At 41.1% G+C, this 24,674-nt stretch overlaps 1 protein-coding gene across 11 annotated transcripts in view; it reads right to left on the bottom strand.

Annotated features, from left to right (window-relative positions):
- LOC309610562 (uncharacterized protein) overlaps positions 1–24,674 on the bottom strand; it is a 651,150-nt gene that overhangs the window by 568,479 nt on the left and 57,997 nt on the right. For 9 of the 11 annotated variants that reach the window (XR_014234007.1, XR_014234008.1, XR_014234009.1 and 6 more), the window contains one exon: positions 24,253–24,332. Coding sequence is in view for 1 of the 11 variants with exons in the window: in XM_082353620.1 (XP_082209746.1) it covers positions 24,253–24,332 (80 nt within the window). In the remaining 10 variants the exon portion in view is untranslated. Of the gene's footprint in view, positions 1–21,231; positions 21,746–24,252; positions 24,333–24,674 lie in introns of those variants that run through there. The other 2 variants (XR_014234014.1, XR_014234015.1) reach the window with 2 other exon arrangements.

Here is a 24,674-nt window from a genome sequence, read left to right as displayed (position 1 = left end):
GAAAGACTCCCGCACAGAGGCTCGGCACCAACCAGCACTCACCAGCCCGAGAGGCGAGAGGCTTGTCTGCTCACCCGCCGGGGCGGGCGGGGGCTGGGAGCTGAGGCTCGGGCTTCGGTGCTAGCCGGGAGGGAGTCCGGGAAAAAGTTTGCAGCTGCCGAAGAGGCAAGAGACTTTTTCTTGCCTCTTTGTTTCGCGGCGCGCAAGGAGAGGGGATTCAGAGCGCTGCCTAAACGAAATCCAGAGACGGGTGCGAGCCGCGCGGCTATCAGCGCGGATCCCACAGCAACAGGGGCGCAGAGGGAAAAACGGAGAGATTCCCGCACAGAGGCTCAGCGCCGAGCAGCGCTCACCAGCCCGAGAGGCTTGTCTGCTCACCCGCTGGGGCAGGCGGGGCTGGGAGCTGAGGCGCGGGCTTTGGTCGGATCGCAGGGAGAAGACTGGGGTTGGCGGCGTGAACACAGCCTGAAGGGGTTGGCGTGCCGCGGCGAGCCGGGAGGGAGCTGGAGAGGAGGTCTTCAGCCGCCGAAGAGGCAAGAGACTTTTTCTTGCCTCTTTGTTTCGCGGCACGCAAGGAGAGGGGATTCAGAGCGCCGCCTAGACGAACTCCAGAGGCGGGCGCGAGCCGCGGCTAACAGCGCGGACCCCAGAGACTGGTAGGAAACGCTAAGGCTGCTGCTGCCGCCACCAAGAAGACTGTGTGCGAGCCCAGGTCACTCTCTACACCGCCCCTCCCGGGAGCCGGTGCAGCTCGCCACTGCCAGGCTCCCGTGATCCAGGGACAACTTCCCCTGGAGAACACACAGCGCGCCTCAGGCTGCTGCAACGTCACGACGCCTCTGATGCTGCAGGCTCGCCCCGCCTCCTCCATACCACTCCCTCCCCCGGCCTGAGTGAGCCAGAGCCCCCGAAGCAGCTGCTCCTTTAACCCCGTTCTGTCTGGGCGGGGAACGGACGCCCTCAGGCAAGGTACATGCAGAGGCGGGTCCAAATCCCAAGCTGAACGCTGGGAGCTGTACGAACAAAGAAGAGAAAGGGAAATCTCTCCCAGCAGCCTCAGAAGCAGCGGATTAAAGCTCCACAAACAACTTGATGTGCCTGCATCTGTTGAATACCTGAATAGACAACGAATCATCCCAAATTCAAAAGGTGGACTTTAGGAGCAGGATATATTAATTTCCCCTTTTCCTTTTTTTGTGAGTGTATATGTGTATGCTTCTGGGTGAGATTTTGTCTGTATAGCTTTGCTTTCACCATCAGTCCTAGGGTTAGGTCCGTCCAATTTTTTTTTTTTTTTTTACTTAAAAAAATTTTTTTTCCCTAATATATGCTTTCTTAATATTTTTTTCCGTATTTTCTATTTTTAGAAATTAAAAAAAATTTTAATAAGTTTTTTCATATTTTATATTTTAAAAAATTAAAATTTTTTTTCTAAATAAATTTTTTTCTTAAAAATCTTTTTCTTATTTTTTACTATAAAAAATTAGTAAATCTATTTCTAAAAATTAAAAAAAAATTTTCTGAATACATTTACTCTTAATAATTTTTTTCTTATTTTTTATTATAATAGCTTTATTTTATTTTATTTTATCCTCTTTTTATCTTTCTATTTTTTTCTCCCTTATATTCTGAGCTGTGTGGATGAAAGGCTCTTGGTGCTCCAGCCAGGCATTAGGGCTGTGCCTCTGAGGTGGGAGAGCCAACTTCAGGACACTGGTCCACAAGAGACCTACCAGCTCCATGTAATACCAAACGGCAAAAATCTCTCAGAGATCTCCATCTCAACATCAAGACCCAGCTTCACTCAACGACCAGCAAGCTACAGGGCTGGACACCCTATGCCAAACAACTAGCAAGACAGGAACACAGCCCCATCCATTAGCAGGGAGGCTGCCTAAAATCATAAGGCCACAGACACCCCAAAACACACCACCAGACGTGGACGTGCCCACCAGAAAGACAAGATTCAACCTCATCCACCAGAACACAGGCAATAGTCCCCTCCACCAGGAAGCCTACACAACCCACTGAACCAACCTTACCCACTGGGGACAGATACCAAAAACAACGGGAACTACGAACCTGCAGCCTGTGAAAAGGAGACCCCAAACACAGTAAGATAAGCAAAATGAGACGACAGAAAAACACACAGCAGATGAAGGAGCAGGGTCAAAACACACCAGACCTAACAAATGAAGAGGAAATAGGTAGTCTACCTGAAAAAGAATTCAGAATAATGATAGTAAGGATGATCCAAAATCTTGGAAATAGAATAGACAAAATGCAAGAAACATTTAACAAGGACGTAGAAGAACTAAAGAGGAACCAAGCAACGATGAAAAACACAATAAATGAAATTAAAAATACTCTAGATGGGATCAATAGCAGAATAACTGAGGCAGAAGAAAGGATAAGTGACCTGGAAGATAAAATGGTGGAAATAACTACTGCACAGCAGGATAAAGAAAAAAGAATGAAAAGAACTGAGGACAGTCTCAGAGACCTCTGGGACAACATGAAACGCACCAACATTCGAATTATAGGGGTCCCAGAAGAAGAAGAGAAAAAGAAAGGGACTGAGAAAATATTTGAAGAGATTATAGTTGAAAACTTCCCTAATATGGGAAAGGAAATAGTTGATCAAGTCCAGGAAGCACAGAGAGTCCCATACAGGATAAACCCAAGGAGAAACACGCCAAGACACATATTAATCAAACTGTCAAAAATTAAATATAAAGAAAACATATTAAAAGCAGCAAGGGAAAAACAACAAATAACACACAAGGGAATCCCCATAAGGTTAACAGCTGATCTTTCAGCAGAAACTCTGCAAGCCAGAAGGGAGTGGCAGGATATACTTAAAGTCATGAAGGAGAAAAACCTACAACCAAGGTTACTCTACCCAGCAAGGATCTCATTCAGATTTGATGGAGAAATTAAAACCTTTACAGACAAGCAAAAGCTGAGAGAGTTCAGCACCACCAAACCAGCTTTACAACAAATGCTAAAGGAACTTCTCTAGGCAAGAAACACAAGAGAAGGAAAACACCTACAATAACAAACCCAAAACATTTAAGAAAATGGGAATAGGAACATACATATCGATAATTACCTTGAATGTAAATGGATTAAATGCTCCCACCAAAAGACACAGACTGGCTGAATGGATACAAAAACAAGACCCATATATATGCTGTCTACAAGAGACCCACTTCAGACCTAGAGACACATACAGACTGAAAGTGAGGGGATGGAAAAAGATATTCCATGCAAATGGAAATCAAAAGAAAGCTGGAGTAGCAATTCTCATATCAGACAAAATAGACTTTAAAATAAAGAATATTATAAGAGACAAAGAAGGACACTATATAATGATCAAGGGATCGATCCAAGAGGAAGGTATAACAATTGTAAATATTTATGCACCCAACATAGGAGCACCTCAATACATAAGGCAAATACTAACAGCCATAAAAGGGGAAATTGACAGCAACACAATCATAGTAGGGGACTTTAACACCCCACTTTCATCAATGGACAGATCAACCAAAATGAAAATAAATAAGGAAACACAAGCTTTAAATGATACATTAAACAAGATGGACTTAATTGATATTTATAGGACATTCCACCCAAAAACAACAGAATACACATTTTTCTCAAGTGCTCATGGAACATTCTCCAGGATAGATCATATCTTGGGTCACAAATCAAGCCTTGGTAAATTTAAGAAAATTGAAATCGTATCAAGTATCTTTTCCGACCACAACGCTATGAGACTAGATATCAATTACAGGAAAAGATCTGTAAAAAATACAAACACATGGAGGCTACACAATACACTACTTAATAACGAAGTGATCACTGAAGAAATCAAAGGGGAAATCAAAAAATACCTAGAAACAAATGACAATGGAGATACGACGACCCAAAACCTATGGGACGCAGCAAAAGAAGTGCTAAGAGGGAAGTTTATAGCAATACAAGCCTACCTCAAGAAACAGGAAACATCTCGAATAAACAACCTAACCTTGCACCTAAAGCAATTAGAGAAAGAAGAACAAAAAAACCCCAAAGCTAGCAGAAGGAAAGAAATCATAAAGATCAGGTCAGAAATAAATGAAAAAGAAATGAAGGAAACAATAGCAAAAATCAATAAAACTAAAAGCTGGTTCTTTGAGAAGATAAACAAAATTGATAAACCATTAGCCAGACTCATCAAGAGAAAAAGGGAGAAGACTCAAATCAATAGAATTAGAAATGAAAAAGGAGAAGTAACCACTGACACTGCAGAAATACAAAAGATCATGAGAGATTACTACAAGCAACTCTACGCCAATAAAATGGACAACCTGGAAGAAATGGACAGATTCTTAGAAATGCACAAACTGCTGAGACTGAACCAGGAAGAAATAGAAAATATGAACAGACCAATCACAAGCACTGAAATTGAAACTGTGATTAAAAACCTTCCAACAAACAAAAGCCCAGGACCAGATGGCTTCACAGGTGAATTCTATCAAACATTTAGAGAAGAGCTAACACCTATCCTTCTCAAACTCTTCCAAAATATTGCAGAGGGAGGAACACTCCCAAACTCATTCTACGAGGCCACCATCACCCTGATACCAAAACCAGACAAAGATGTCACAAAGAAAGAAAACTACAGGCCAATATCACTGATGAACATAGATGCAAAAATCCTCAACAAAATACTCGCAAACAGAATCCAACAGCACATTAAAAGGATCATACACCATGATCAAGTGGGGTTTATCCCAGGAATGCAAGGATTCTTCAATATACGCAAATCAATCAATGTGATACACCATATTAACAAATTGAAGGAGAAAAACCATATGATCATCTCAATAGATGCAGAGAAAGCTTTCGACAAAATTCAACACCCATTTATGATAAAAGCCCTGCAGAAAGTAGGCATAGAGGGAACTTTCCTCAACATAATAAAGGCCATATATGACAAACCCACAGCCAACATTGTCCTCAATGGTGAAAAACTGAAACCATTTCCACTAAGATCAGGAACAAGACAAGGTTGCCCCCTCTCACCACTATTATTCAACATAGTTTTGGAAGTGTTAGCCACAGCAATCAGAGAAGACAAAGAAATAAAAGGAATCCAAATCGGAAAAGAAGAAGTAAAGCTGTCACTGTTTGCAGATGACATGATACTATACATAGAGAATCCTAAAGATGCTACCAGAAAACTCCTAGAGCTAATCAATGAATTTGGTAAAGTAGCAGGATACAAAATTAATGCACAGAAATCTCTTGCATTTCTATACACTAATGACGAAAAATCTGAAAGTGAAATTAAGAAAACACTCCCGTTTACCATTGCAACAAAAAGAATAAAATATCTAGGAATAAACCTACCTAAGGAGACAAAAGACCTGTATGCAGAAAATTATAAGACACTGATGAAAGAAATTAAAGATGATACAAATAGATGGAGAGATATACCATGTTCCTGGATTGGAAGAATCAACATTGTGAAAATGACTCTACTACCCAAAGCAATCTACAGATTCAATGCAATCCCTATCAAACTACCACTGGCATTTTTCACAGAACTAGAACAAAAAATTTCACAATTTGTATGGAAACACAAAAGACCCCGAATAGCCAAAGCAATCTTGAGAACGAAAAATGGAGCTGGGGGAATCAGGCTCCCTGACTTCAGACTATATTACAAAGCTACAGTAATCAAGACAGTTTGGTACTGGCACAAAAACAGAAATATAGATCAATGGAACAGGATAGAAAGCCCAGAGATAAACCCACGCACATATGGTCACCTTATCTTTGATAAAGGAGGCAAGCATATACAGTGGAGAAAAGACAGCCTCTTCAATAAGTGGTGCTGGGAAAATTGGACAGATACATGTAAAAGTATGAAATTAGAACACTCCCTGACACCATGCACAAAAATAAACTCAAAATGGATTAAAGACCTAAGTGTAAGACCAGACACTATCAAACTCTTAGAGGAAAACATAGGCAGAACATTCTATGACATACATCACAGCAAGATTCTTTTTGACCCAGCTCCCAGAGAAATGGAAATAAGAACACAAATAAACAAATGGGACCTAATGAAACTTAAAAGCTTTTGCACAGCAAAGGAAACCATAAACAAGACCAAAAGACAACCATCAGAATGGGAGAAAATATTTGCAAATGAAGCAACTGACAAAGGATTAATCTCCAAGATTTACAAGCAGCTCATGCAGCTCAATAACAAAAAAACGAACAACCCAATCCAAAAATGGGCAGAAGACCTAAATAGACATTTCTCCAAAGAAGATATACAGATGGCCAACAGACACATGAAAGAATGCTCAACATCATTAATCATTAGAGAAATGCAAATCAAAACTACAATGAGATATCATCTCACACCAGTCAGAATGGCCATCATCAAAAAATCTAGAAACAATAAATGCTGGAGAGGGTGTGGAGGAACGGGAACTCTCTTGCACTGTTGGTGGGAATGTAAATTGATACAGCCACTATGGAGAACAGTATGGAGGTTCCTTAAAAAACTACAAATAGAACTACCATACGATCCAGCAATCCCACTACTGGGCATATACCCTGAGAAAACCATAGGTCAAAAAGAGTCATGTACCAAAATGTTCATTGCAGCTATATTTACAATAGCCAGGACATGGAAGCAACCTAAATGTCCATCAACAGATGAATGGAGAAAGAAGATGTGGCATATATATACAATGGAATATTACTCAGCCATAAAAAGAAATGAAATGGAGGTATTTGTAATGAGGTGGATGGAGTTAGAGTCTGTCATACAGAGTGAAGTAAGTCAGAAAGAGAAAAACAAATACAGTATGCTAACACATATATACGGAATCTAAGGGAAAAAAAAAGCCATGAAGAACCTAGTGGCAAGACGGAATAAAGACACAGACCTACTAGAGAATGGACTTGAGGATATGGGGAGGGGGTGGGGTGAGATGTGACAGGGTGAGAGAGTGTCATGGACATATATACACTACCAAATGTAAAATAGATAGCTAGTGGGAAGCAGCCGCATAGCACAGGGAGATCAGCTCGGTGCTTTGTGACCACCTAGAGGGGTGGGATGGGGAGGGTGGGAGGGAGGGAGATGCAAGAGGGAAGAGATATGGGAACATATTGTATATGTATAACTGATTCACTTTGTTATAAAGCAGAAGCTAACACACCATTGTAAGGCAATTATACTTCAATAAAGATGTTTAAAAAAAAAAAAAAAAATCTTCCAACAAACAAAAGCCCAGGACCAGATGGCTTCACAGGCGAATTCCATCAAACATTTAGAGAAGAGCTAACACCTATCCTTCTCAAACTCTTCCAAAATATAGCAGAGGGAGGAACACTCCCAAACTCATTCTACGAGACACCATCACCCTGATACCAAAACCAGACAAAGATGTCACAAAGAAAGAAAACTACAGGCCAATATCTCTGATGAACATAGATGTAAAAATCCTCAACAAAATACTAGCAAACAGAATCCAACAGTACATTAAAAGGATCATACACCATGATCAAGCGGGTTTTATCCCAGGAATGCAAGGATTCTTCAATATATGCAAATCAATCAATGTGATACACCATATTAACAAACTGAAGGATAAAAACCATTTGATCATCTCAATAGATGCAGAAAAAGCTTTTGACAAAATTCAACACCCATTTATGATAAACACTCTCCAGAAAGCAGGCATAGAGGGAACCTATCTCAACATGATAAAGGCCATATATGACAAACCCACAGCCAACATCGTTTTCAATGGTGAAAAACTGAAACCATTTCCACTAAGATCAGGAACAGGACAAGGTTGCCCACTCTCACCACTATTATTCAACATAGTTCTGGAAGTTTTAGCCACAGCAATCAGAGAAGAAAAAGAAATAAAAGGAATCCAAATCAGAAAAGAAGTAAAACTGTCACTATTTGCAGATAACATGATACATGATTCTTTAGAGAATCCTAAAGATGCTACCAGAAAACTACTAGAGCTAATCAATGAATTTGGTACAGTAGCAGGATACAAAATTAATGCACAGAAATCTCTTGCATTCCTATACACTAATGATGAAAAATCTGAAAGAGAAATTAAGGAAACACTCCCATTTACCATTGCAACAAAAAGAATAAAATACCTAGGAATAAACCTACCTAAGGAGACAAAAGACCTGTATGCAGAAAACTATAAGACACTGATGAAAGAAATTGAAGATGATACAAACAGATGGAGAGACATACTATGTCCTTGGATTGGAAGAATCAATATTGTGAAAATGACTATACTACCCAAAGCAATCTACAGATTCAATGCAATCCCTATCAAACTACCAATGGCATTTTTCACAGAACTAGAACAAAAAATTGCACAATTTGTATGGAAACACAAAAGACCCTGAATAGGCAAAACAATCTTGAGAAAGAAAAACGGAGCTGGAGGAATCAGGCTCCCTGACTTCAGACTATACTACAAAGCTACCACACACAAAAATAAATTCAAAATGGATTAAAGATCTAAATGTGAGGCCAGACACTATAAAACTCTTAGAGGAAAACATAGGCAGAACACTCTATGACATAAGTCAAGCAAGATCCTTTTTGATCCACCTCCTAGAGAAAGGGAAATAAAAACAAAAATAAACAAATGGGACCTAATGAAACTTAAAAGCTTTTGCACAGCAAAGGAAATCATAAACAAGATGAAAAGCAACCCTCAGAATCAGAGAAAATATTTGCAAACGAAGCAACTGACAAAGGATTAATCTCCAAAATATACAAGCAGCTCATGCAACTCAATATCAAAAAAACAAACAACCCAATCCAAAAATGGGTGGAAGACCTAAATAGACATTTCTCCAAAGAAAATATACAGATTGCCAACAAACACATGAAAGGATGCTCAACATCACTAATCATTAGAGAAATGCAAATCAAAACTACAATGAGGTATCACCTCCCACTGGTCAGAATGGCCATCATCAAAAAGTCTACAAACAATAAATGCTGGAGAGGGTGTGGAGCAAAGGGAACCCTTTTGCACTGTTGGTGGGAATGTAAGTTGATACAGACACTATGGAGAACAGTATGGAGGTTCCTTAAAAAACTAAAAATAGAACTACCACACGGCCCAACAATCCCACTACTGAGCATATACCCTGAGAAAACCATAATTCAAAAAGAGACATGTACCACAATGTTCACTGCAGCACTACTTATAATAGCCAGGATATGGAAGCAACCTAAGTGTCCACTGACAGATGAATGGATAAAGAAGATGTGGCACATATATACAATGGAATATTATTCCGCCATAAAAAGAAATGAAATTGAGTTATCTGTAGCGTGGTGGATGGACCTAGAGATCTGTCATACAGAGTGAAGTAAGTCAGAAAGAGAAAAACAAATACTGTATGCTAACACATATATACGGAATCTAAAAAAAAAAAAAGGTTCTAATGAACCTAGGGGCAGGAAAGGAATAAAGACACAGATGTAGAGAATGGACTTGAGGACACAGGGAGGGGGAAGGGTAAGTTGGGACAAAGTAAGAGTAGCATTGACATATATACACTACCAAATGTAAAACAGATAGCTAATGGGAAGCAGCTGCATCGCACAGGGAGATCAGCTTGGTGCTTTGTGACCACCTAGAGACGTGGGATAGGGAGGGTGGGAGAGAGACATAAGAGGGACGGGATATGGGGATATACGTATGCATATAGCTGATTCACTTTGTTATACAGCAGAAACTAACACAACACTGTAAAGCAATTATACTCCAATAAAGATGTTAAAAAAAAAAAGATGTGGTGTATATAGAAAATGGAATATTACTCAGCCATAAAAAAGAATGAAATATTGCCATTTGCAGCAACATAGATGGACCTAGAGAATATTATCCTTAAGTGAAGTAAGTCAGACTGAGAAAAACAAATATTATATGATATCACTTATATGCAGAATCTAAAAATAATACAAATGAATCTATATGCAAAATAGAAACAGATGTAGAAAAGAAATTTATGGTTACCAAAGGGGAAAGTGGGGGGACGGGGGGTGAAATTAGGAATATGGGATTAACAGACACAAACTACTATACATAAAATATATGAGCAACAAGGATTTACTGTATAGCACAGGGAACTATATTCAATATCTTGTAATAACCTGTAATGGAAAATAATCTGAAAAATATGTGTGTATATATGTGTGTGTGTGTGTGTGTGTGTGTGTGTGTGTGTGTGTGTGTATAACTGAATCACCTTGCTGTGCACCTGAAACTAACACAATATTATAAATCAACTATACTTCAATTTAAAAAATGCGGTATATACATACAATAGATTATTATTCAGCCATAAAAAGGAAGGCAATTCTGATACATGCTACAACATGGATGAATCTTGAAGACATCATGCTAAACGAAATAAGCCAGACACAAAAGAACAAATATTATAATGATTCCACTCATATAAGTTACAGAGAGTAGTTAAATTTGCAGAAACAAAAAGTAGAATAGAGGTTATCAGGGGCTGGGAAAGTGGAGAATACACAATTGCTTAACGGGTAGAGAATTTCAGTTTGGCATGATGAAATGTTCTGGAGATGGATTGTGATAGGTTGTGCAATAATGTGAATGTACTTAATGCCACTGAACCACACACTTAAAGATGCTTAAAGGGACTTCCCTGGTGGTCCAGTGTTAGGACTCCGTGCTCCCAATGCAGGGTGCCCAGGTTCGATCCTTGGTCCAGGAACTAGATCCCACATGCCACAACTAAAGATCCTGCATGCCTCAAGGAAGATCCTGCGTGCCACAACTAAGACTAGGTGCAGCTAAATAAATAAATAAATATTAACGAAAAGAAAAAGAAGAAAAAATTGTAACTTTGTGTGGTGACAGATGGTAACTAGCCTTATTGTGGTGATCATTTTACAATGTATACAAATGTTGAATCATTATGCTGTACACCTGAAACCAACATAACATGGTATGTCAATTGTACTTCACTTTTTTTAAAAAAGAAAATTTAACTTAAAAAATAAAAATTTAAAAATTAAAACTAAAAAATAAAAATAGAAAAAATAGTATTCCTCATTATAAATACCTACATATTCCAATTCCCACAAGAGAAATATATCATAGAAAAAGAAAAAATGGTAAATTTTATGTTATGTATATTTGGCCACAATTTTTTAAAAAGGCAGGAGAATATATCCGTGTTTTTCACTGCCTCCAGGTCCTTCTCTAAAGGAAGGCCTCTGGGTGTCATCATTGCTAAGTGAGGCAATGGTTAGTGACTAAACTAGCCAGTGATGTGCTGGTAAATGTTTAACAACTGGCTCTCCAACAAGAACAAAAAACACTTGTGCGCAAATATTGGTATTTAAGTTTATTATAAATTTTACTGATATAAAGGATGTGAGTCACCCAATTTACTATTACTTCTACTACTACTAATAAAACATACAACACTCTTTATTTTAAATTCCACATAGCAATTGATTTTCACAGAATAATTTCATTGACTTGCCAAACTCTTGTGTCTGCAGCCAACAATGGTTGCGACTGATGAACAAGTACAGTTGTGCCATGAATGTTGGTTGATATTTTCATGTAATAAGACAAAAGTGAAATGACGAAAATACTCATTCATTAATGATGTGACCAATTTTTTTGATGAATCAGATGAAGGTTTTCGAATACTGGAAGAACATGTCCTCATTTTCTTGTTATTCACAATGTAACAGCCACAGGCACAACGCACTTTTAAGCTTAATCTACATTATTATTGTCTCCACCACGTTGTTACATGGTTGCTACACCTAGCCAATCAATAAGACAGTATTTTTAAGCCTCGATTTGTAGCATTTGCTGATTTGCATGGTGTAAATACTCCCACTGTGGCTGATTTCAATCTACCAACGTGAAGTCACTTAAAGGTGGAGTTGGGGAGGTGTATGCAGTGACAACCACTGTATAGTATTTCCACATAATAGACATAGATTGATAGATACACAGACAGTAAAATATACTAAAATTATCAGAATGTGATGAGTTTTTAGTATTACATGTTTTAAATGTAATTTAGTTAGTTGTAGGTTTATATAATTTAATTTTTTAAATAACCATGTTTAACAAAATTCCTGAAAATTTAGCAATCGGCTCTCACAGGCCAATACCTGCCAGGTTTGGCAAACCATGAAACACCTTGTTTCTCGACGGGAATTAAGGAGCCATGGAAGAGCTCCCCACCTCTATCGCAATCCCAGGAAGCAAGGAACTTAGGGGTCCTGGTCGCACTGGAACTCACGACGTCTCTCTCGGTTTTTCTTCTTTATTTTCTTTGTGCGTCCATGGATCTTGCTACTTTCTGGTGCAGCATTCTCTATACAGTATTTCTCACAGAATCCATTTTCTTCTCCATGTTTCCTCTGTGGCTCTCTTTGGTATTGTTGTCATTTGTTTGTTTCTATTTCCCTGTTTCTTTTACTCTCATTGTCTTCCACGTGTTCCCCTTTCCCTTTTTCCATCCATCAGCACAAAACTTTTCAGCTGCCATTTTCCATGGTTTTTGCCAATCTTCCCCCTCTTTTTTATAACATAGTGGTGGCTTATGTTTAAAAGGAGGCCAGGGCTTCCCTGCTGGCGCAGTGGTTGAGAATCTGCCTGCCAATGCAGGGGACACGGGTTCGAGCCCTGGTCCGGGAAGATCCCACATGCCGCGGAGCAACTAAGCCCGTGAGCCACAACTACTGAGCCTGCGCGTCTGGAGCCTGTGCTCCGCAACACGAGAGGCCACGACAGTGAAAGTCCCGCGCACTGCGATGAAGAGTGGCCCCCGCTGGCCGCAACTGGAGAAAGCCCTCGCACAGAAACGAAGACCCAACACAGCCATAAATAAATAAATAAATAAATTTATTAAAAAAAATTTTTTTTAATTTTTAAAAAATAAATAAATAAAAGGAGGCCACAGGAATCCATGTCTGTCAGAACTATGAGGAAACCTACAGCAGACAGACTTCTGGGGCATCTTCTTCCTAATTTTCTGATACTCAATCCAGCATTTTAATGAACTCAACACTCAGAGAGGGGGAAACTCTACAGGATGTATCTTAAGTGAGATCCTTGGGGTGGCTGCACATTTAATGGGTTTTCATCAGTGAGAAAAGCATAGCACAGAAGGAACTGGTGGAAAAAGTTAGTAAGCCCAAGAGAAGGGCCGTGACCCCACTGGCTCATGCACTCTGAGACTCTGAGCTGATCTCTGCCCCATCCTGGCGTCCAACAGGAAGTCTCTCTGGACTCCTAGGCCTCAACAGAGTTGAGGGAGGCACAGGGGGTGGGGGACAGGGAGACCAGCTCTCTCAGGTCGTCTTTACACCTAGACCCGCTCTGCTGTCATTTCTGCCCATTTTCACAGACAGCACTCTGTGTAGCTGCTACCTTCTCACAGAGTTGCAGGTGGGAAGTGAGATGCAATACCTTGGCCTCCTAGCCCCAGCCCTACCTGGAAATTTTTCTGCACCCCGACTTCAGCCCAGGAAGGGTCTACCCGGCAGTTCACCTGTACTCTTTTCTCCTAGTCCCCCTCCTTCCAAAATCTCAACAACAGACTCTCTAGGAAAAAAGCCCTGGTTTGTAGTGTTTGCCAACTTCTATGGTGAACACACTGCTACCACGGTTGATTTCAAGCTACTGAACGTGGAGTTGAGAAGACACGTCCACAGTCGGCTCTCAGGAACAGGTGCAGGCCCGCTCAGGCACACCCCTGGATGTTGAGGTCACTGGTTATTGATGGTCAAAGCCAAACTTTCAGAATTTAAAATCCTTCTCTGTCTTAAAAACCCAGCTCTTAACAACAGAAGCCTTGGCTTTCAAGACTTTTCCCCGTGCTGTGCATCTATTTTATTTTACCTACTTTAGAATTCTGAGCTAAGACTGTCTCTTTGTCAGCTCTCTCCTGAGGGTAGTACATTTAGGATCCTACCCCTGTATCCCCAGTGGTAGGAAAAGGTCAATGGGTAAAAGAAAGCATGGAGAAAGAGAAACCTCAATTATTATCTCAAAATATTATCCATCATACACTTATAACTTTTTTTGGTGTTTGAAATAGCAACTGTACTGCCAGTAGAGGCTACACTAAGAAACCTCTCTCAAACTTGGTATGAAATTAGAGGAAAGGCCAGCTACTAGGCCCTCTCCTTGAATGAAGGAGGGAGGGAAAGTGTAGGGAGAGAGAGGGAGAGAGTGAGGGAGAGAAGAGAGAGAGAGAATGGAAACAGAGGGAGGAAGGGGAAGTAGAGGGATAGTAGGAGGAAGAAAATTCCCAAAGTTACCAAAAATGTGATATATTTTGTTTACATTTAACAAATCAATGGTTTCAGCACACGCACTTGCTAAGTACAACTGTATGCCTAACCTCATCTGAAGCTGTCATAAGACTCAATCAGAGTTCTTGCAGAAGGTGAGGCCCAGGTCCCGAGGGGCCCTCCCTAAACACCCACCAGGGGCTCTGGCCACTGGGGGAATGGGACTGGCATCTAGTCAAAGCTCAGTCGTTGTTCCCACTGCCTCCCCTCTTCCCTGCCCCTCCTGAGACTTAGTAGCAGAGTTTTGTACCTCACCCCAGCTTCCAATCTGGTGGGAGACCCTGGCAGTGAGAGAGCTGGGGTGCAGATGCTCTGGTCCTTTGATGCCGGACCCTGAGGTGTCTAATACCCCACCTGGAAAATGAAAGGTAAGAGAATCTTAAACATCAGTATATCTTCTGATCACTTGCAAATTGTCTCCTTTCCCCTCCCTCTTACTCTGACAGACAGGAGACTGTCTGAGGTACCTCAAAGTGTCTTTCACTTTAAACAGTGAGATATAATTAAAAGAAGTGACAAAGATGTCAGATTCCAATTAATCTAACCGCTGATTCCTTTTGGAGCCTGGGAATCAGGCATCAGGCCCAGGGACTTCTCTGTCTACTAGTTGCATGACTTTGCAAAAGTTGCTTGGCATCTCTTAGCTGTGGTTCCCTCATTTGTAGCGGAAATGATGCTTACACTGTAAGGTCAATGTAAGGAGTAAGTGACATTTTATGTAAAAGAGTGATATGCAAATTAGCAGGTTTTATTTTGGCTTGTTTTTGTGCCCTTTGATTGTTCCCCTCTCCAATGCCCCCTATCTTAGTCCTCTCTCTAAAAATAGTCACTATTAGCAATATACTATATATGCTTCCAGGCTTTTCTTCTAGGAGTTGCCCATAGAAAAGATATCTGTGTGTATGTGTTTTAACATAAGTGATGTATTTATTGTTTCACTTAACAATACGGCTTAGACAATTTTTTATGTCAGTACGATTAGGTCCACCTCATTTTAGAAAATTGCAGCATGGTCTTCCATAAAAGGGGTGCACAAATTTTTATTTAGCCATTCCTTCTTTTATGAATATTTCTGTTGTTTTGAATTTTTCACTGTTATAAATAACATTACAACGAGGAAGATCCTTGTACTTGCTTCCTTCAGCACATGGTTTAGGTTTCTCTCTGGGGTAGCTATTAACAGTAGAACTTTGGGGTGATGGGTTATAAAAAGTGACCTCAAGTGGCTGTACTCACACCCATATTCCCTCCAGCTGTGTATGAGTATACTGAACGAATTTGAATTTCCTCCATTAAAGTGAGGTTGACACAACATTGTAAAGCAATTATACTCCAATAAAGATGTTTTAAAAAATATATTCACTATCTAATGTACAGTTGAAGGAGAAAAACTAAAAAGATGCCCAACTGTAAAAAAAAAAAAAAAAGGTTGAGCACCAGTTTATATAAATGTTGACCATTTTTATTATTTCTTCTGTGAATTACCAGTTTATACCCTTGGCCCATTTTTCAATTAGATCATTTTTTCTTTCTTTAAATGATGTGTTAATTCTAATCCTTTGTTTTTTGTTGTTGCTCGTCAAAACTAGAGATCTATACAGACCATTGTTATCATTATTCAGCAATGATTTCCTCAAAGACAGAGATGCATTTTGTTTATCTTTTAACCACAGCATCAGCAAGAAGCCTCACCCAGAACTGCCCTCCATGAATGTTAGTGGATTAAATTATTGAAAGAGCCGCTTCTGTCGGTCAAAAATCATACTAGTTGTTTTGACCATCATGTAAAATGGGAATTGGTTAAGCAGGTTTTGAAGTACAAAAAGGTCAGGCAAGAACACGAGGTCGCACAGATACACTCACTGCAGGAAGCAGCTTCCACCCTGGGGTGGGCGTGAGTAGAACCTGGAGCCAGAGGAGGGGCCGGGCTGGTGTTGGTGTCTCTGAAGCGAGTGCCGGGGTGGGAAACCTGGAAACTGGAACTTCGGGCTTCTAGAATCAACTGTAGCTGCCAAGGTGGAGACTGCTGGGGTGATAAGCAGTACAGGAAATGGGCAGCGCCGCCCTCTAGCGCCCCCTTTGGCAGGGCTGAGTACAGCAGAGGTTGAGCTGATAGCGTAGTAACTGGAATCTCTCTTAATAAATCAGGGGACTTTTGCCTGTGGGTGAAGATGTCCAGGGCTATGCTTTGATGACTTCCTCCCTCTTTTTACATTGCCTGAGAGTGCTCAAAGGAAATGTGAGTGTGGCACATGAGCATCACAAGGGTCTGAGGCACTCGGAGCCCTGCCTGGACGAGGCCACCCTCATCCAGCGCAGGGAATCACACGCACATCCACACGGAGAAACCCACTCTCACACCGCGGGCCAGCGCAGGAGGAATTGGGAGAGCGCACTGGCTGTGGCTTAGACCTCACAGCTGGGACCCTGGGGGGAATATACAGAGAGGCCCTTTACGTCTGTAGGAGGCACGCACATCCCGCTGGTGATTTGACCCGGCTCCCAGGGCAAACGCCGGACGCTGGCCTCAGAGGATTTAATGACAAGGAGAAATAGAGCACTTTCGGTGATTTCTTACACCCCTGCCCACCCCTTCTCCAAAGAAACACTGATTATGCTGAGGCTGGGAGAAGACCTTCCTGTTAGTAAGACATTAACTCCCTGGCTCAAACCTGAGATCTGTGTTTTCCTTTTTAAGTCAGAATCTAAATGAAAGTGTTCTTTCCTGCATGCCTCTTCAGCTGATGTTGAACAGTTATCGCCGACCTATCTCACTGCTACAGACAGGTAGATAACAGATCGCCACGTGGCTCAGGAAAGGAAGATAAATTTCTACCACTCCATGAAGAGTAACCATCTGCAGACACAGCTCTGATTCCCCCAGGAGGAAGTCAAGAATAGACGAAGGAGAGGCTATACTAACTTCTCATCTCAGCTGCCATGCCCTTCCAAATGCTTTGCATCTCTCTCTCGTGCCAAGGCAGGTGGCACCATTCAGCGCTGTCATCAACAGAAGCCACCCTGGGGGTTACAGTAAAGGAGGACAGTGCTGACATCTGCTCTCACTCCGCTTCTACCTCTTTGCAACAGGTAGTGAGTGTCCCCTCAGACCTCTGGGGAGTATGATGTGCTTTCCTGCTGGCCCCTGGCTACCTGGAACCCTGGCCCCCACCCCAGCCCCACCCTGTGGTCAGGTCCTCTCTTCCTGGGCAGAGTTTTGTGCTCCAGACCATCCTCTCACTCCATCCTCCTAGTGAACCATAACCAGTTTCCTATCTCCGTCTACTAGGGCTCTGTTCTCTGTTTCCCAAGGGCTTGACTGGTTATCTCAAAAGGCAGGGATGGGAGGGAGTGCTGCAATTCAATGCACAACAGAAATTGGAGGTGGAGCCTTTCTTCAGACCATGGGCATAACCTACGTTAAGTGTTAGCTACAGTGAATTCCACCCAAATTCTGTGGACCCCCATGACAAACCAGCACCTCCACTACTCCCTGAGTGCAAATGGTGAGTGGATCGTTGATGAGCATTGTGTTACAGCAGCCGGGAGAGGTAGCACCGGGGATACCTACAGGCACTGTCAATTACAATGGAAGCTAATGAAACTCAACAAAGAATGGGTAAGATACGAAAAAAGAATATGTGTACATATATGTATAATTGAATGACTATGCTGTACACCGGAAACTAACACGACATTGTAAATCAACTATACTCCAATAAAAAGAATATGTGGTTGTTTATAATGAATATCATATAATATGTGAAAATCTCGAATGTTCTAATCATTATCTTAATACTCAGGAATACCTTAAAGTTAAAAAGAACACAGAATATGGTCTTCATTTCCATGAACTCAGTTTTCAAATTTTTCTGGAATGGGTAATCCCTAATGTACAATGATTTTAAAAATGTAAAATTGGGTGTTGGATGAAGCAGTTTCATTGACATTATGCAAATACTAATGTAGAAAATAATTATGTCCACTTTAGCTTAAACCAATAAAACTTTATTCTTTTATCATTTTCACAAAAATTAAAAAAAAAAAAAAAAAAAAGAATGGGAAAGATCAGCCACCTGCTCGCAGAAGCAGTGCACTTCAGAGCTGTAAACGCAGGCCAGCAGCTCTGCCAACTACAGTCAGGAGACAAGAGCACCTCTCCAGCAGATCAAGAGAAGGAGGTGTCTTTAGAGTTTGGGCCCGGTGCATCCTGAGGACAGGAACTTCTTTAAAATGACCTATTTTATCACATCATGACTGACTGCCTATTAGAAGGATGGTGCTCTGTATGAATTCTAGAACTGGGAGAGGAAGCCAAAGAGTAACTACTGGTCAGTGTTTATCCTGTGCTGCAAATACTATTTGACAGGTCACTGGGTCAAATAAAAGCCAACATTTACAGGACACTTACTATATGTGCCAGGCCAGAGGTAAGTAAGCTTTATGTCCACGCTCTCATTTAGTCCTCACACGCACATGATGAGCTAGGTTTATCCATCAGCCTTTTGCGAGTTTGATTACTGGGGATCAGTCTCCCAAAGCCTGATTTACTCTTGGGGATCTGATGATACTGCGTATCTGAACTTGCAAAGCTAAGAGTTGGGATCGTGATGACTCCGCTAACATACAGCCACCCTGAGGGCGCCAGGCTGAAACAGATGGCTTGACTCTCTTAAATTTCTTGATTACCAAAGAGATCATCTGTTCCACCCCTTGGCTGACCTGGGCAGCTAATCAAAGTCGTGCTTTCCTTGCAAGATGCGAGGCTCCAAATGAGCAAAACCCAGGTTGGAACAGAGACGTGATACGTGGAGTTCAAACAGGACAGTCTCTGCAGAAACTCAAACTGTTTCCATCATACATGTGTTACTTTCATGTTTTATTTTCAGAAATGGAAACATAATGCATTCCACCAGAGACAGGTGACATGTCTCAAACAGCTTGCGAGGGACAAAAGTGGGTGTGGGGTGGAGAATGCATTGGCAAAGATTCTAACTGCCCAGGAAAGGAGAGGAATCCCCTCTCCCCGCACCCCCAAAAAAAGAACGGCATCTTGTGGGAAGATTTGAAACTTGAACCGTTGATATTATAATCTTACTACAAAGTGTAAATATCTAAAAGGAGAGAATTATAATCATTCTGACATTATACAGCTTTCAGCCGAATTTCAGACTGAGCTGATGACTCCTGAGCTGATTGCCTGTGGCATGCGGAACACCCATCCACTGCCCTCACATAATCTAAACCAGCAGGGGCAGGAGGGGCTGGCGTGCTGTTATTGCACTAAGATGAAAGTGGCTGGCGAAGTGGGTCTGGTTTGGTAATTAAACACTTTATCGTAGTTCTCAAATGTAAAGCCAGGCCCAGCAACTTTCTTTGCTAATAAAATATTCCTACCTTCTTCCAGACACCGATATTGATCTAAGAGGTATATGCTTATAGTAACAAAAGTATAAAATGTGGGGATTGAAGATAAAACTTGTACACGGTACATACCTATGACCTGAAAGACAGTGACTGTCTCCAAATATATACATCTGGATGAATGAATGGAGACCCCAGAATGCTGCATCGACATGGATATATTTTTCAACTATTAAATGTATATATATTTATATTTCATTTATACATATTTAGTATATACATTTTTAAAATACTCCTTTTCCTTCCAATCCATGTCTCCTTGAAATTCATGATGATGCAGTATCCTGGGGTCCTCATTCATTCATCCCTCCCCTTTCTCCTCAGTCAGATAAGATTATAAACAATGAGCATAGTATTCGTGGTATTTTAGTTTAAGGATGCAGGGAGGGGGTACAAAAGGGCATCTATTTCTAAGACTGTCTCCGCACACAGGGACAGAATCCTTCCAACAACTATTCCAACTGTCTCTTTCAATCAAACCAAGGCTGGTGATCTGTCCACACCCCAGTGTGATTGGAACATCTAATCCTACCAGCTCTCCCTGGCTGTGTGGACAGAAAACGTCGATCAGTCTGACCAAAAGCTACACCCAGAGTAATTCTGGGAATTTTCCTGTTGCAATTATTTTAAGAAGCAGTTTCAGAAGGTTGGCAATGACAAATTGAATGAAAGTTTGGATGAGTCATGGATCACTGAAAATAACTTATAGGCAGAAAATGTTTTTTTAATTTTATATTTTTTTAGATTTTTTTTAATGATTATTAAAGTAATACAGCTCATTGCAGAAAATACAGCAAAGCACAAAGAAAAACAAGAAGAATCACCAATAACCCTCCTCCGACCTTGGCTGTGAACAGCTTTTCCACCTAAAGCTAAATGAATCTGGAGCTAAATGAATCTTCCAGGATCAAGAAATGTCCTTAAGTGTTCTGGCATCTGCCCTTCACTCCAAGAGTTGCCCATCCACAGTCCAAAAACCCATGTTGACCCTTCCTGCGCCAGCCTTAGTCTTGGGCAGAATTGGTAGCCCCTATAAAGTGAATGTCCAGGGTCCCCAAGGAGGCCTCTGCCCAGATATAGTGTTTCAATCTGCTCCCCAGAACCAGAACTCAGGAAACAGCACTTGTTATTTCACAGTGAAATTTGGCTAAGTATAAATACTCACTGCCTTACACTCATTCGCACTAAAATGTAAATAAGGTCTGTGTGATGTTTCTACAAGGAGAAAGGGGGATACACCAGAACTCTAGGCATCTGAGTTAGGAAGCAGGATACCATGAAAGACAGTCCTCATTCAGGAATGAGCCATTCTAATGTCAGGCAGCCCTTCTTGTTAGTGACTCTTTTAAAGCCTCAATGGATCCTGTCGTACGTAACCTGAAACACGGCCATTCTTTGAACAAAAGCCACCTGAGGGGGCTTGTCCTCCAGTGAATTGCGCTATGGTACCCCCATCACCTGGGAAAGCTGGCCTGGCACACAAAGGTCAAATCACAGACATCATTTCTTTTCTACCTTCTTCTCCGTTGAAAATAGCCTCTTTGTCTCACGTTTCCTAACTGTTCAAATGAATTCAAAATACGAGGGAGCCCTATCAGGCCAAGCTGTCCAGTTTCACGTGAGAAGTTCTCATCTTTCCAAAGCTCACAGACTTCTCAGTTTGTTTTCATGTTTGAATTAGACATGGTTTTGGGGTCATTGAACCCCAAATTGATTAAATCCCTTAAATTATCTTTGAGAAAGAGTCATCGTGTGTATTTATTAAATAAAATTATCTAGTGTCTTCTTTCAGATGCTTTTACAATGAACAAATTCCCTTGTTTCCTGGGAATTCTTTGATGTTCCAAAAGCTTCTGGCACATTTTACATGAGACGTTTCTAGGTTCTTCTTCCCTAGAAACAGGAAGTTGACAAAAAGCCCCAAACATTTATTTTAGTTCCCAAAATTGGGATGGGAGATGTCCAATAGGTTCTAAAAATAGTAAAAGCCCTTCAACATGAATTTGGTCTTTACCAAAAGAGTCAATGGATTTAAATTTTGTCTGAAATTTGTCCAAAACCCACCTGGTTAGGTTTGGAGACATCTTCACTTTCAATATTCTTAGCCATGAAAATATTACACCTGGAAAATTGCTTTATTTCTGTTCCTTGATGGGATAAATGATTACAACAACAACAAACACTCTTGACAATAAAAACTCACTGTCACTGAACCATCCTAGCCTCTCTGTTATAACAGGAATTGGCACATTACTGTCCATGGGCCACATGCGCCTTGTTGCCTGTTTAGTTTTTTTTTTTCTTTTTTAATAATTGAGGTGAAATTCAAATAACAGAAAATTAACTGTTTTAAAGGAAACAATGCAGACGTATTTAGTACATTCACAGTGTTGTACAACCACCACCTCTACCTAGTTCCAAAACATTTGCATCCTTCCAAAGCAAAATCCTGTACCCAGGGGCTTCCCTGTGTGGCGCAGTGGTTAAGAATCTGCCTGCCAATGCAGGGGACATGGGTTCGAGCCCTGGTCCGGGAAGATCCCACGTGCCGCGGAGCAAGTAAGCCCGTGCACCACAACTACTGAGCCTGCGCTCTAGAGCCCACGAACCACAACTTCTGAAGCCCTCGTGCCTAGAGCCCTCCGCAACAAGAGAAGCCACGGCAATGAGAAGCCCGCGCACCGCAACAAAGAGTAGCCCCTGCTCGCTGCAACTAGAGAAAGCCAGCACACAGCAACGAAGACCCAACGCAGTCAAAAAATAAATTAATTTTTTAAAAAAAGTCCCGTACCCATTAAGCAATGTCTCCCCATTCCCTCCTCCCCCAGCGCTTGGCCACCACCAATCTGTATTCTGTCTCTACTTATTTATTTATCATTTATGTGAAATCTCCAGATTTATTTATTCTGGAGGTTTCCTATAAATGAAATCACACAATATGTAGCCTTTGTGTCTGGCTTCTTTCATTTAGCATAATGGTTTGGAGGTTCATCTACACTGTGACATGTGTCAGTACTTCATTCCTTTTTATGGCTGAATTATTCTCTTGTATGTGTATACAATGATTTGTTTACCCATTGATGGACATTTGGGCTATTTCCACCTTGTAGCTATTGTGAATAGTGCTGCTATGAACCTGTGTATATGTACTTGTTTGGGTCCCTGTTTTCAATTATTTTGAGTATATATCTAGGAGTAGAATTGCTGGGTCACATGGTAATTCTATGTTTAAATTTTAGAAGAACTATCAATCTATTTTCCACAGTGGCTACACCATTTTACTATTTTATTTTATTTGCACTATTTTATTTATATACACCATTTTAATTTCTGCCAGCAATGTATGAGGGTTCCAATTTCTCCACATCCTTGTCACCACTTGTTGTTTTCCTTTTTTAAAAATTGCTATCGCCATCCTAGTGTCATCACCTGTTTTTGTGAATAAAGTTTTATTGAGACATAGCCATGCCAATTCATTTACTTGTCTATGGCTGCTTTTGCTACAATGGCAGAGACTGTATGTCCCACAAACCTAAAATATTTACTATCTGGCCCTTTGAGAAAAAGTTTGCTGAACTCTATTTTAGAAGATTAGTCCTTTTTTTTCTTTGTCATTTTATTTCACAGCTCCCCAAAATAAGACCAAATAATACTGCTGTGACCTTGGGTGAGTTAACTTATTTTCAGTCTTAAATTTCCTTATCTATAAAAAGATATGATAGGACTAGTTGATTTCCAAGTTCTCTTCTGGAATTTTATAATAATCTGATAAACTATGGTACTTCTACAATGGGTAATTAATTTGCAGTTTATGCTTTCTTATGTAGTCTGTACCTTGCTCAGCTATCTTTTGGCTTAAATTAATGCTTTCCTCTGTTATCTCTTTGATCTATTCATTATACAAACAGGGAACAGCAGCCAATGCCTAGCTCACGGTTCTTTCTCTGTACCAAGTTGCAATGATGTGGTAGGATTGTCTAGGAAGGTAGGAACAAACTATCAAGTGGAAATTCCTGGCTCCTCTAGTGAGGAGAAAAGGAATCCTGTCAAAACTGAATGGTGTCATTGATGGTTTCTTAAATACACAGCTGTGCCCAGTTTAAGACCAAGTCCTCTTTCTCCAGCTCCTCAGCCTGACGAGGATGGGGCAGGAAGAAAACGAAGAGAAAGAGAGGGAGTTGGGGAGAGAGAATAGGTTATTTAATAACACTTCACTAAAGAAATGCTGAAGTTGAACACTTCATATTAATAACCTGTTCCCCACGTGAGAAGGCTGGGAGAAGAAGCAAGTTACTTAAGCGGGCACCTCGATCTGAACACGTTCACCAAGAGTTGGGTGTGGACGGGCCACTAATTTTCAAAATGGAGAAACAGAAGTGAAGGGCCTGGCCCGTACTCACCAGGGAAATTCACTGCAGAACATGGATGAGACCCAGGTGTCCTGACTCCGATCCAGGAAAAGGAGGAACGGGGGCAGCGTCTGCTCAGGAGAGAAAAGGAGATATTTTGACCCATTTGAGCGGCTGTAACTCGTCACGGTGAAAGGTACAGGGGGACATCCTGCTGGTTTGAGCAGAATCAACGTTGCCTGCCACGATCAGGAAGGACCCACCTGTCCACAGGTAACTGTAAAACACACCTGGGCACTCAGTCCCCGTGGGTCTCTAAGCTGGCCTGAGTGAAGCCGCACCATGACCCGAGTGCCGTGTTGCGGGTTACTCGTCACCTGGCTGAAGCCCCTGGTGAACAAACCGCAAACACTCGGGAGAGGGCTCAAGAGACTCACGTCCCTCCCTCCACACACACGGGAGGAATCGGCAGG

Source organism: Balaenoptera borealis (genome assembly GCF_965194805.1).
Source record: "Balaenoptera borealis genome assembly, chromosome: 14".
In the NCBI taxonomy this organism is placed as follows: Eukaryota; Metazoa; Chordata; class Mammalia; order Artiodactyla; family Balaenopteridae; genus Balaenoptera; species Balaenoptera borealis.
This window is presented reverse-complemented; position numbering and strand designations above follow the sequence as displayed.